This window comes from Rattus norvegicus, chromosome 13 (genome assembly GCF_036323735.1).
Source record: "Rattus norvegicus strain BN/NHsdMcwi chromosome 13, GRCr8, whole genome shotgun sequence".
Lineage (NCBI taxonomy): Eukaryota > Metazoa > Chordata > Mammalia > Rodentia > Muridae > Rattus > Rattus norvegicus.
Window position 1 is genome coordinate 75929710 of NC_086031.1, and position 14055 is coordinate 75943764.

The 14055-nt window shown below is 39.7% G+C and overlaps 1 protein-coding gene across 3 annotated transcripts in view; it reads right to left on the bottom strand.

Moving 5' to 3' along the window:
* The window catches only part of Klhl20 (kelch-like family member 20), a 44923-nt gene extending 32908 nt beyond the window's left edge, over positions 1-12015 (bottom strand). Inside the window, exons 1-2 of one of the 3 annotated variants that reach the window (XR_595500.4) lie at positions 11755-11934; positions 10859-10922 (exon numbers count right to left, since the gene is read on the bottom strand). Coding sequence is in view for 2 of the 3 variants with exons in the window: in XM_008769649.4 (XP_008767871.1) it covers positions 10859-10922; positions 11755-11785 (95 nt within the window). In the remaining variant the exon portion in view is untranslated. Of the gene's footprint in view, positions 1-10858; positions 10923-11754 lie in introns of all 3 variants that reach the window. The other 2 variants (XM_008769649.4, NM_001107192.2) reach the window with 2 other exon arrangements.
* Positions 12016-14055: the final 2040 nt, after the last annotated feature.

Below are 14055 nucleotides of genomic sequence, written 5' to 3' on the forward strand. Positions count from 1 at the left end.
CACTGAGTATCCCAAGTCCTCAACGGTCTTGTGTGTAGGAGGTGATGGGGAGGATAAATGACATAGTTACATTGGTACAAAGCAAGCTTCTAAAAGAAAAACCAAATCAACGTTAAAGAAGGAAGACTAACTGGAATTTCCCATACCACTGATATTAAATGTTAAAACCGAAGTGTTACTGTCCCAATTTTAATTATGTAAAATTAGGATTAAATTAATTAAATAAGATAGTTTTGTTGAACAAGTAAGTATATTTTTATTTCATCTAGGCATAATGTGGATAAGCTAATTTTTGCATAACTACTTTGTTCTATTAAAAGTATAGCATTAAGGTGTGGTGGTGCACACCTGTAATTGCTGCCTGATGTACATAGCAAGGCCCAATCAACAAAATACATAACACTTGTTATAGTCTATAATGGTGTCATATATCCACACATACACTTTGTGTTCTGAGTACTGCATAACAGTACTTTTTTCTACAGTTTAAATGCTTTTCAAATTTAGAAAGTAATTCTTTGTTTTATTTTTTGAAACATGTTTTGCTGTGTAGCCCAGGCTGACCTCCACCTTATAATCCTCTTGCTTTAGCCTTCTACTACAAAATCAAAGACATGCACCACCATACCTGAGTGAAAGAAACTCCTGAATGAAGTCATTCTCCAAAGTCCTATTCCTTAAATCTCTATTTTAGATAAACATCTTTTGGGGAATTAATCTAACATAATAGTTCTTTCTTATCACCCACAAACAAATGTCTAAAGGGCTCCTATTTCCTACCTAGGTAATATCCCACTATTACTAAAATCAATTCCTTGATTCCCCCCTTTAAACTTCCCCAGATTAACAGAGAAAATTTTCATTCTTCCAGTTGCTCCATCCAAAATTCCTAGTCTCTTCCTGTCACACCCTCAAACCCAACCATCAGCAAATCCCACTAACATACCTTCAAATGGGAACCCACAGTTTCCCTCACTCTTCCTGGCCTGGCTTTCACCATATGGTTGGCTCTCCCCATTGTCTTCTCAACTAGACTATTACAACATCCTCATGAGTGCTGGCCTGGATACTCCTTTTGTGGATTATGTTCCCTTTACCAAACAACAATCAAAGGTTCCTTTGGGAAAGTAAATCACATCTTTAGAGCCACTCCTGCACTCAAAATCCTTTTAGAAATGTTCAACAGAGGGGAAACAAAGTTCAGCAAGCTTTCTGGAACCTTTCTCCACTAATTCTTGGAACCTATCTCCTAATTTCTCCTTGTTCTCCAGCCACAGAATTTCTTGCTGGTTTGGGGACAAGTCAAGGCTTCTTTTGCTTTAGACCATTATTCATTCTTCCTGAAAGTTCTTTCCCCAAGTATATGTAGAGCTCATTCCCTCACTCCTTTTATGCATTTGCTTGATCACCAGCTTCTCAGACCATCATATATGGAAAAATTCATATTTTTATTACTCAGAACCATTCACCTTGTTTAATGTTTCTTCATAACTACATAGTATATTGGCCCTCTCCTGCAACTAGATAAAAGCTTGTAGAGAGCAAGTGCCCCTGTTCTCATCTGCATGCGCTACACCCCATCTCTTTGATCAAGGGTCCATTAAAGAGCTGCTAATAAATGAACCTTTCTTGTCAAAATAAAGCATATCCTCCAAACATTCTCATCTAGTTCTCACCCAAGAACGCCGGGTTTGTAATTAGGCAAACACTAGTCAAAACGAGGCTCTTCACTTACTAGGCTTGAAAAATTACTTAACCTGTCCTTTCTTGGTGAAAGTTTCTGTGGCTGTGATGAAACCCCATAACCTAAGTGACTTGGGAAGGAAAGGGTTAACTGGCTCACACTTCAACGTTGTAGTCCATCATTGAAGGAAGCCAGGACAGGACTCAAACAGAACAAGAACCTGGAGGCAGGAGCTGATGCACAGGCCATGGAGGGGTGCTGCCTACTGGTTTGCTCCCCATGGCTTCCTCAGCCTGCTTTCTTAGAGACTCTAGGACCACCAGCCCAGGGATGGCATTACCCAAAATGGGCTGATATCCCCCCACCCCCATCAATCACTAATTAAGAAAATGCCCTACAGGCTTGTCTACAGCCTGACTTTATGAAGGCAATTTGTTAACTAGGGTTCCTTTCTCTCAGATGACTGTAGCTTCTATCAAGTTGACATAAAAGTAGCTAGTGGATGTCTCATCTCTATGTTCATCATATGTGAATGGGACAACTGTGCTTACTTCATAAAGACTGATGGCATTGAAATCTGTCTGAAGCAAACATATAGCTACATGACTGTATTATCTCTTTGATAATCCCTTCTAGAATAGGAGAGCATAAGAACAGGGCTCACTGGTCAGCTGAGCTATTACGTTTAAATATTCTGGAAAGTTGTACTTAACTCTACAAGTATTTAGCTCTAGAAACTGAATTGTTTTGTTTTGTTTTTTTTCTTTTTCTTTTTTTCGGAGCTGGGGACCGAACCCACGGCCTTGCGTTTGCTAGGCAAGCGCTCTACCACTGAGCTAAATCCCCAACCCCTGATTTTAGTTTTATATAGTAGATCTGTTTCTCCTGTCTCTGCTATTTATTTTTGTAAATGTATTTAGAAATCCAATATCCTTCCTTAGTTTCATTTTCTCCAAAGAGTTTTATGGAAGAAAGCACTTTTTCCCTGTATATTTTAATGTTTTCTTAGGTACCTGTGATGAGAAATTAGAAGAGACCTGGAAACAGATCGTGTTTATACCTTGCTCACCTATGCCCATGGCTTCTTTGTGTGGTGGGATAAGTGTTGTAAACATCTGAGAGGTAAGGTGGCTCACTGGAGAGTAATAAGGTATAGAGTTAAAATACAGAAGAAATGGGTCTTAGGCAGAGGGAAGAACTTTCCTTGGAGATTAATTTGTGTCACTTGTGGGCAGTCAGGAGGAGAGGTAACAGATCATGGGAGGAATAGATAAGGAGTGAAATATTTGCTGTGTAGAATGATGAAGCAATGACAAAGGATTTACAGAACTATTGTTGGATAACACTGTCAGCTAACTGACATTATATATCATCAACAGAGTAGCATGGGCTCTCTGTGGCTGGTTTTATTTGACAATACCCACTACCCTAGATCAGAGAATACAAATTCCTGGATTAATCTAGAGTTGGGAAAAACATGACTACACTAACAACAATATCAATTAAGTAATCATTTTCTGTAAATGGCTAATTTTAAAAATAATTACAATAAAAATGTTAGGAAAAATATCTTTTTATTCTAAAACACTTATAATCAAAGATCTGTGGAGTGAAATGTTTTCTTAGACATGTATACCTCTTCTTTTATGCCATTGCTTAGCAGTGTAAAGCCCTGAGTTCAATCCCCAAGACTTCATTTTTATTTTTAAACTTGGAAACAACCTGTATTTTAAGATTTATTTGAGCTAACACTCACTTACAGTTTTTAAATACACTTAAAAACACATCTGAACAGAGATTTGAATAAACAAATTCTCGCAGCATAAATAATATCTCACAGTGCTCGTTCTGCATAACAGGACACTTACTAAACACTAGGTTTCATATCTAATTTCAGGAAGCCTGGCTTCCTGTTTTAAAAAGATTTGTTTTTATTATGTTTAATTAGGCCTACTGGTGTGTGTTGTGTATGTGCATGCATGCAGGTGCCTGCAGAGGCCATGCCATCTGATTCTCTTGGTGCTGGAGTTACAGGTGGGTGTGAGCTGCTTGACCTGGGTGCCGGGACCCACACCTGGGCTCTCTACAGTCCTCTACACACAGAGCAGAATGAACTGCTAAGCCACCTCTCCAGCCCCGGCCTGTCTTTCAAATTAGAACTAGGTTGTGAATGTTTTAACTCCAAGACATCTTATCACTACTTACTGGATGACAGGAGCTGGGCAAGCAAACGGCCCTCCCTGTAAGTCAGCTCTAGGGCCCCTCAACCCTTTGTCCTAACCCTCATTAGAAGAAACCTGGGAAACAGCAATCTGCAGATGAAATAAGACTAAGAAATACACACAATATCCACCTTTCCTGTGCTCCAGAAAGGGAAGAAGAGGTGTCTGTGAGCACGATACTGTGCAGTCCGTGCATGCCACCCCGGGACCAGTCTAATTAAAGTACATCTGTCTGCTACTGCTTGTTTTTTCTAGTATAGCAAATTTTACTTTTAGCGCTCTGATCTATACACCTTAGCCACCAGAAACTTTTTTGGGGGGTGGGTCTCAAGGATCTATTTTATTTTATCTGTTTTTTTTAATTGGATATAATTCTTTATTTACATTTCAAATGGTATTCCCTTTCCCGGTTTCCTGTCCATAAGCCCCCTTTTAAGCAGACGTGCTAGAATACACATGAAATTGCAGCTAAAGATCTATCTGTTTTAGAGTGTTTCCGTGTTTTCCCTTTAAGTCCCACTTAACCCCATGGCACCCAGGGTTCCGCCCTTGCCGATACTCCTTTCCATTCCTCATGCGTACCCACAGCTTGAAGAACCTCCTGCATCCTGGCTGACTTGTGTTTATGTCCCAGCATAAATCTCTTTTCTCTCCACTCACAAGCCAGCTATCTCTACTTGGCTCCTTCTTTGACACAAACTCCTAAAGTGTACAGGACCCTGCTGGAGGCTTATGAAACCGCTCATCTATCTCTGTATTCTTTCCTATCAGGGCGGCACTCAACTTTCTAAGCTGAAACCTTTGGAGCTGATGGTTCTCCTCAGCATAGATCTCCCCCAGTGAATCTTTCAGATAAACTACCAGAACTCTTTCATGTTCATTTCTTTACTACTATTTTCTCCTTTTTCCTGCCTAACTACCACATGCCTAAAAAATCAGCACAAACAAATCTCATCTGTAGGCTAGAGCTGGCTCCTCAAGTAACAAAATGAAGTCTCAGTTTCCATAGTTTTTGTTTGTCTTTCTTCATATACCACACACTTAAGTTGAAGATGTACTTACCATGCATGTAACTCAGACCCTAATTCTTACTATCTCCTCCCTACAAGCCTTTCCTTCTGCATCCCTCCCTCATTAGTGTCCTTAATTACCCCTGCTCACCTCCATGCCACCATTTGCACCCCACCCCTTTGTCTGCAAAGCTGGACTGAACCAAGGACCCAACATGTGCAAGGCACATGCTGCACCGCGGAGTGGAGCTACGTCTCCAGTTTTAGCGCTCTCTTTTTAAAATGTAAAATTGTACTTGTGGTGCCATAGTGCATCTGTAGAAGTCAGAGGATAACTTTTGGGGTTTGTTTTTGCCTTCCACCTCAAGGAAGGGTCTCTAGTCTCTGCTTTGCTGCACACGAGAAGCTATCAGGACTCTCCCATCTGCTTACCACCTCAGTAGGAATCTGGAGTTAAAGATGTGTGTCATAGCATCTAGCTTTTTGTGGGTTCTGAGGATTAAATCCAGATGTCAGGATGTACAGAGTGAGCACTTTTACCCACTGACCATCCTGCCTGTCCCCAATCCCCTCTTTAGAGTTCTTGGGGCAGGCAGATGGTTCAGCATGTGCCAGCCAACCTGGTTCACTGGAAAGAGTTCTTTTGTATAGGTCCAGAAACTTGAGTTTGATCCTGGGAACCCATGTAAAAGTGGAAGAAATATATGTTATGCTCATAGATTTGAGCAAAGATTACTCACATGTATGTTCACTATAGAATTTATTTAAATGGTATGCATGAATGTATGTGAACTATATAAAATAAGAGAGGTTTATATGTACTGCTCACCTAAAAAGAAATAGAAACAAGGTCTTGCTGTATAGCCCAGGTTAGCCTCAAACTCAGACTCTTCTTGCCTCGGCTTCTGATTTTAAGGATTACAGAATGTGTTGTTATCATAGTGGCTCACAGGTTAATTTGTAAAGTGGCAAAGAATTATAAGTATGCATGATATGTTGACCTTTTTTAAAACCAAATTCTTCCTTTCAGAACCATTCAGAATCCAACATCATCTCTAGTCAGTGCTGCACATCAAGCTCTCAGAGTCTGTTCCATATACCCTGTACTCCTAAGGGGATAATAAAGGCCAAACCATTTCATGATTACAGTCTTGATTCCTACCATTTTGTTTGTTTGCTCCGCAGCTAAAGGAGGAGGAAGCTCAGATATTTGTTGTTGTTTGTTGTTTTTTTGAGGCAGCATCTCATATAGCACAGGCTTCAAATTTCCTATATAGTTCAGTCACTTTATAATCACGTGCCACCCGAACTGGCTTATTCAGTGTGTTGGATTAAACAGGGCTTACCTATCAAGCGTGATAGGTAAGAATTCTACCAACTGAGCCAATATCTCAGCCCTAATGTCTGTAACTATATATATATATATATATATATATATATATATATATACACACATATATAATATTGTATTATATGTAACTATTATTTTACATAATATTATATATATTTTTAAGAGAATGTACTGTACATATGCTTGTACATCAATTGCAAGGCCTTACAAATAATGCAGAAGAAACTACATATGCCTTGGGAAAACCACTGGGGCCTGGGATCCCTCCTGGGAGACTTATTTTTCATTGCTTTTGTTGTTTTGAGACAAGATCTTGTCTAGCCCAGGCTAGTCTTGTTCTGTAGCACAGGATGGACCTTGACTTTCTGATTATTCTACCTCCACTTCTCACATGCTGAGATTGCAGGCATGCACTGCTATGTCAAATTTGAATATGCTATTGTTTATTTTTAATGTTATGTCATATACACATAAATACACACAGGTAAAACTTTTGCTAATAAAGTACCAGTTGATTTTATAAAACTGAATTATGCATTATAATACCTTAAATATTTATATTTATCATTTCTTTGTGCTGGAAAGCTTTGAATTCCTTTTTTCTGGTTTTTATAAAATATTTGATAACTGTATAAACTTTAGTTAACCTATTGTGCTGTAAAACATTAGATCTTATTTTTCCTATCTAACTATATTTGGCAACCTATTATTCAGTCTTCTTATACACCATCGTCTTGCTTTTCCTAGTCAATATTCTATTTTCTATTTATCTGAAATCAGTTTCATTTCGTTTCTATATCTGAGAATATGTAGTTTTGTTTGTTTTTAAACTTTTTATTGGTTCTTTGTGACTTTCACATCATTTGACTCCTCTCCCTGTCCCTGTGTATCTGCCTTTGCACTTGCAAACTACCCCACCCCAAACCAAACTTCATGGAAGCTGTGGTGTGTCCCACAGTACACCCTTTTGTCCATACATCTTTATTTGTAAATGTTCATTGCAATGAGTCACTGCTCTGGTTTGAAGCATCTAGCTTCTGCTACATCATCAATACCTCATCAGGATATCCTGCTAGTTCACCCAACGCCTCAGGTGGCCAGGGGCAGGTCAGCTCTCCTGCTCTCCTGCCCTCAGGGCTGGCTCCCCTGAGTCCCTCCCAGGCCCAGCTCTGTGTTACCTAGTCACGGTGAGGAGTCCACTCTCCTGAGGTGCTGCAGCAGGCAAGAGGCTGACACAGCTCTCCTGCTCTCACACCCTCAGGACTGGCTCACCCTTGCCTAGCTGATGCTCCCCCAAGTGCTGCAGCCAGTGAGGGGCAGGATGAGCTCTCCTCTTCTCATGACCTGAGGTCTAGCTCTCTCTACAGCAGCAGGGGCAAAGGACAAGGGGGCAAAGAACATCATCCCTGCTCCCATTCTGTCTACCTCATGGCAGATGAATGGTGGAGCTAGCTCTCCTTTGACTACAGCCTCAGGACTGGCTCACCTGCCCCAGAGTCAGTCCGAGTCCATTCTCTACTGCACACACCACTACTACTAGGTGTAGTACATCAACTCTGCTGTGTTGCCCAGGTGAGGTGCAGGCTTGTTGTTCCAAGTGGAACAGCTGGTGAGGGACAGGGTCTAGCTTTGTCTTTTTAAATCTGGCTTATTTCACTTAACATAATGATAACATACTTTAATCTAGGTTGCTGCAACTTATCTTAGTTTTTTTGAATGGCTAAATATTGGAGTGTGTGTGTATTCTTCTACTTCCTGTATTCAATGGATACTTCAGGTGATTATATATCATGTCTGTGTGCTGCAATAAACATGGAAGGACAGGATCTCTCTGATACAATGATGATACACACACACACACACACATGTCAATGCAGTAATGGGTTAGCAGTCAAGTGATAGACTTTGTTTCGTTTTTAGGAATTTTTTAGTATTTTCCATAATGGGTTAAAAAAAGAAACCCTTGTATTAAAAGATGAGTGAGTAGATTAATTACTTTGATTTGATCATTACATACTATACACATATATTGAATTATCACACCTTACTGCATAAATACATACAATTAAAAATAATGTTAAGGGTTGGAGAGATGGCTCAATAGCTAAGAACACTGGCTGCTCTTCTGAAGGACCCACATGGCAGCTCACAACTTCTGAAACTCTAGTTCCAACACATATAACACCCTCACCCAGACACAAATGCAGACAAAACACTGATGCACATAGTAATAATAATACTAAAATAAAATCATTTCAAAAAAGAATAAACAATCAATTCTCTCTTTAAAAACAAAAACATTAAAATTACAAAGGAATGCCTTTAATGAAAGCTTTCAATCTTTTCTTGTCTATAGAGCCTGCACCCCTGACCAAGGGAAAAATCTGGAGGAGCTGCTCATTCAGACAATTATTCAGTAGTCATCAGGTGCTACGCTGTTATGGTGCTATGCATTAGGTGCTATGGGTGAACTTACATCTGTGAGAGAGAATGAGCATGCATCCAAAAAGCCACAATAAAGACATACTTTCACTCAAAGTTTCTTCAGCAGCAGCTGAGGATAGATCCAGCATTGCCTTGGAGAGTTTACTTCCTGGGTTTTAGCAGCAGAAGGAATGGATAGGGAAATGTGACCATATTAGTGTAAGCAGCATTAAGACAAAGGAGGACCAAAGAACAGTGGGTAGGCTGACCTCTGGCCAAGTATGATAATAAGAAACTATAACTCAACAACTGATGGCATTAGAATTATCAACATCATTTTAAAAAGCTGACACCATTATGTAATAAAAATAAAGAAAAAAAGCTCCTTGGATTGAGTGGTTGAGTGCATATTTTATATAGAAATTACCAATAAATAAAAACACTGCCACAATCCGACTTTCCTTTATAAAATCCCAGTACCGAGAAGGGGAACTAGGCACAAAGTCTCACTCCAACCAAGAACTTATTTGCAACCGAGAGTTGCTGAGAGAGGAGAATTCGGGTTTCACTGAGTATATCAACCACAGTCTAGGGCAGGCCCCAGGCCCAAGAGTGGCCAGCCAATACAAAATATACTCCATGTTTTTGTTGTCGTGTGGGTGTGTGGGGGTGTGTTTAAGAGGAAGAAAGAACAGGAACTCGAATGAGTGAGAAGTAGGGAGGAGCTGGGAGGAGTTGGGTGGAAGGAAAGAACATGATCACTCTATTATAAAATTAAAATAAAATTTAATTTAAAAAAATTAAGTTCTTATTTTAGCAATTACATAAGACATGGCATTTATGGCAACCAAGGATGAGACAAAATCCGTGGCTTTTATAATCATTTTAGAGAATGAAGTGGTGAAGCACTTAATAAATGTGTGGTTAGTTTCTTGTAGTATGTTACAGTCTAATACTTTCTGCTATGGGGTAAGACAGAAGTAAGATGACAGAATGCGTCACCTCTGTGACGTCTTCTCACGTGGACATCTTAAAGCATCACTGAACACGTACTAATGCTGTATCATGGACACATACACTGGCAAAGTTAACAGGACAAGAGAGAGAGGAAGAGTTCAAAGCCGGGTGATGTATCAATAACAAATCTGAAAAAGGATCCTCAGATTCTCGCTTGTGACCTTGATCTTGGGATCCTGCTGCCTCTGCCTTAAGGTGCTGGGGATTTGCAGGTTTGCTGGTCATAGCAGCTCCATTCCCAGTTCTCAGTCCTGTCCTTATGGTGGACTGCATGCCTCTTTCTATAGGGTCTCTGTGTTCTTTATCTCCCATGTTAAGTAACATACGACAAAACAGAGTTTGATAACCATAATACAAGTTTAAACACTGACTGAATAGAATTGACTTGTTTCAATAAAGATTCTAGTACAATTTCTCAGACAGATTGAGAAAAGGCGTTAGTAAGTTCTAGAGGCAAGAGAGCCTACATACTTTTTCACACTTCTATTTTTCTACATCTATTTTAGTCCTTAATCTTCACTGTAACGCAGCTATTTTAGTAAACATATTATTGAACACCAGTAAAAATAATCAAACCATAACTAGGAATGCAGCACAGCGTCTTACAATATTTACTTTTACTTGGCAACAGAATCTTCTATATTGCACAAGGTACTAAATTTATGGTAAGCTCACAAAGTATTATAGTACACTTGACGGTTAAGTGTAACAAAAATTGCTACGCAAAAGGTTAGATTTAAATATTAAGAACTAGAAAACCCAAACTCTTTAGAAATCTAACTCCTACATTCCATTATCAAGCTGTGGAATATGGTGGCGTACACCTTTAACTCAGCATTTGAAAGATAGAGGCAGGTGGATCTCTGTGAGTTCGAGGACAACTTGGTTTACAGAGCATGCTCCAAAACAGCTGAGACCACACAATAAGTTCTTGTTTCAAAACAAACAAGCAAACAATCCCCCCAAAACAAAAACGATACAACACCAACCAACCAAAGTTGCTAATTTCTGACATCACTAGTTTTGATTTACTTGAAACGAGAATGATAAATTCCAAGCAGGATTTGTGACTAACGTTAAATGACGCACTGTCGGTAGACGCTAAATTCCAACCACTGACATTAATGTATCTTATTCCTAAAAGGCTTACCTGCGCATTGGCTTTCCTTCCATGCACCATGAAAAGTATCCTTCACCGTATTCTAAAGCCGTACCTTCAACAAGAGAAAAGTAGTAGCTTACTAAAAACTGTTCGAATTCTCCAGCAACTTATATAAATTGTTTCACTCATTTCGTCTGTAATCAAGAATCTCACATCCTAATATAATTTTTGCATGGATGCACAATCATAATGTAATGCCTTTAAGATGGCTATCGCTAACTAAAGATGCTAAGGTGATAGATTATATGTGAATGTGAGGGTAAGTGGAAAAGCAGTCAGGATCATAGTAGTCATGATCGCTAGTCGGTGTTGTCTGTTCAAGATGCACTTGGAGTTTTTTTGGTTTTTTTTTTTTTTTTTTTTTTTTTTTGTTTAACTTCACCATCAAGTATATTTGCAGAGTAATCACTTCTCACCCACAGCAGTACTAATTTAATGACTCGGATAGGAAACGCATTGTTTTAGCACTGGATCTGAAGGTTGTTAACTGATTCTGAAGTGACAGCCAGGCCAAGGCATTTGCCTTTAAAAACAACTCCACTTCCGACTAGCCCGGGCAGCTTGAACAAGGGCGGGGAAAGTACTTCTAGACTACAACTCTCACAAGCTCTCGTCTTAGTCGCAGAAATACTGTTCACCATCAGGATCCTACTGGCTTCCAAAGGTAAAATGGGAGGCTTAGTGCTCGCTCCCTTGGAATTCCAAGTGAAGCTGTCCAGGATGTGGAGCCCTAGCGTCCCCAGAAAGCATGGCACAGGCTTCCCCTGGCTTCAAGACACCTTGACGGACGGCAGTAGCGCAGTCTGGAGCCCTGCAAGGCCCGACCAAGGAGCCCCACAGTCCCTCTGAGGCGCTCACTGACAGGCAATCTAGAAAGCACTGACCCCACTGGGCAGTTCGGCAAGTTGAGATCATAGATCTGCAAAGCGAGACCTGGGACTCTGTTCTCCATCCCCTGCTCTAAGGCTCTCACTTACTGGCTTTGACACTTTTTTCTCTGCGGCACCCTTCTCTGCCTTCTCCACCCTCTCTGCCTCCACCTCAGGAGCCGATAGCGCAGGCAGGATGCGGCTCCCGCAGCTATTTCCTTTCCCTATACCCGCCCCCCACCCCCCCATCCAGAAGCAGGAAGTGGTCCTATCACTAAATCCTTCCCATGGAACTGCACACGTTCCGGCAAGTGGTTCCGGTGTGGCTCCGGAAGTAGCTGCTCCTTTCGCTGAGCGTTTCCCAGGACTAGTAGTACTATTAGTCCAACTGATTTTTACAATATATTTAGAAAGCAAGCAAATTCTAGTTCTATGATAAACTTTGTCTTTTGGGCCAGTTTTTTTCTGCATATGTACCTGTGATATATAAGTAATATGTATACTAGTAACAGCAATGGATATTCCATTTATTATCAAATACTTAATATATAACATTGTGTATTAGTTTTTCAGTTCTAACGTCTCTCCTATTGAAGAAGGATTTATTACCATTTTTCCAAGTGGTGGTACCAAAGCATTATATTTCAGATAGTACCATTCCAGTTGGTACCAAAGCATTATGTAACCTGCAAAAGGGCAAAGGGCATAGCATGTAAGGGTTAGAGCCACGACTTGATGCCACGTACAATGGTTCTAGAATCTGGCCACAATTATGTTGTGTCTTCCTCCAGAATGGTTCAAGGATTCTTGCTGGTCTATATTATTGGTACTTTCAACTTCAATATTTTTCCAATCTGATGGTTATAAAATGATTTAGATCCATTGAAATGGCATATTTTTTTTCCTTTTCTTTCTTTTTTTTTTCTTTTCTTTTTTTCGGAGCTGGGGACTGAACCCAGGGCCTTGCGTTTGCTAGGCAAGCGCTCTACCACTGAGCTAAATCCCCAACCCCCTGAAATGGCATCTTATACGTGCACCTCTCAGGTTTCTTTTGTGTGGATTGTCTAAAAGTCATCGTCAAAGCGACTCAGGTTCTTCCAAAATATGAGTTATGATTTTAATTCTTTATCACTATACATCTCAATAACAAGGGCGTTATAAAAACATTAAGGACTGGTAATGACTAAAGATGGGCTTTTAAGCCTATAACCAGGGTAAAAGTGATATTGCCTATTTTTATCAACCCATTGATTCATTCTTAACCTACTGTCTACTGTAATCTGGCTTGTGCTTCAACTACTCTGTTTCTTTTTTAAAGGGAGGAGTTTAATGTGAATCAGCTCTTCATAATTATGTCAAGATCTATCAAGCTATACCTAAAAACAAGTACATGGAAAACCTGACATTTCCAATTATTATAGAATTCCTACAGTCCCACTAAATCTTCATCTTAGGGGATCCTGAATTTCTAGTTGACAATATACTTAAGATTGGTTTTATACTGTATGAGACCGAGGCAATAAACAATATTCTAGGGGCCAATGAGTTTAACTATTAGACTTTCAATTAGAAATAGCATCCTATTTGCCATATATAAAATACATAGAACCCAAGGTTTAGTTGTAAACAAGACCCACGAGACTCTTTTTGCTTTGTCAAATCTTCATTCCTGAGGAAATAGACATTATAAAATTAAACCACACATTACATGGTTGTTTAATTACAATATCAGTACAACTGAGACTGATGTACAGGATTAGCATTAAGGAAATATGTAGTAGGGAGCCCATATCTGGTCTCAGTGATAGGGGAAAGTATGGTTGTCAGCACTTAAAATATTCCTCAGGGTTCTTTGTCCTCAGTAATTGGTACCCTATGCATGTAAGCCATCTCCTTTTTTGCCATTGTGATGTATTATAATATTATTTAGAAGATGGGGTGTGGTTTTCCAACTGAGATGCTATTTTGTTTGGACATTCCAATCACCAGAATGAGATCAACAAACTGTGCTTTATGAAGTATCTAGTCTTAACTATTTTGTTATAATAACACATAGATCTCTATGATGGAGAAACAGAAGGTCTTTGTCCTGGTGCTAACTTCATGGTATCAAGCAAATGCTTTATTCTAACTCCAGTTTTCCTACCTATATGTCGATATTTCACTCCTTACAACTTTCTGAGTAAAGAGTTATTTGTAGAAGTTGGGAATATAACTCATTTTTTTTTTGGTTCTTTTTTTCGGAGCTGGGGACCGAACCCAGGGCCTTGCGCTTCCTAGGTAAGCGCTCTACCACTGAGCTAAATCCCCAGCCCC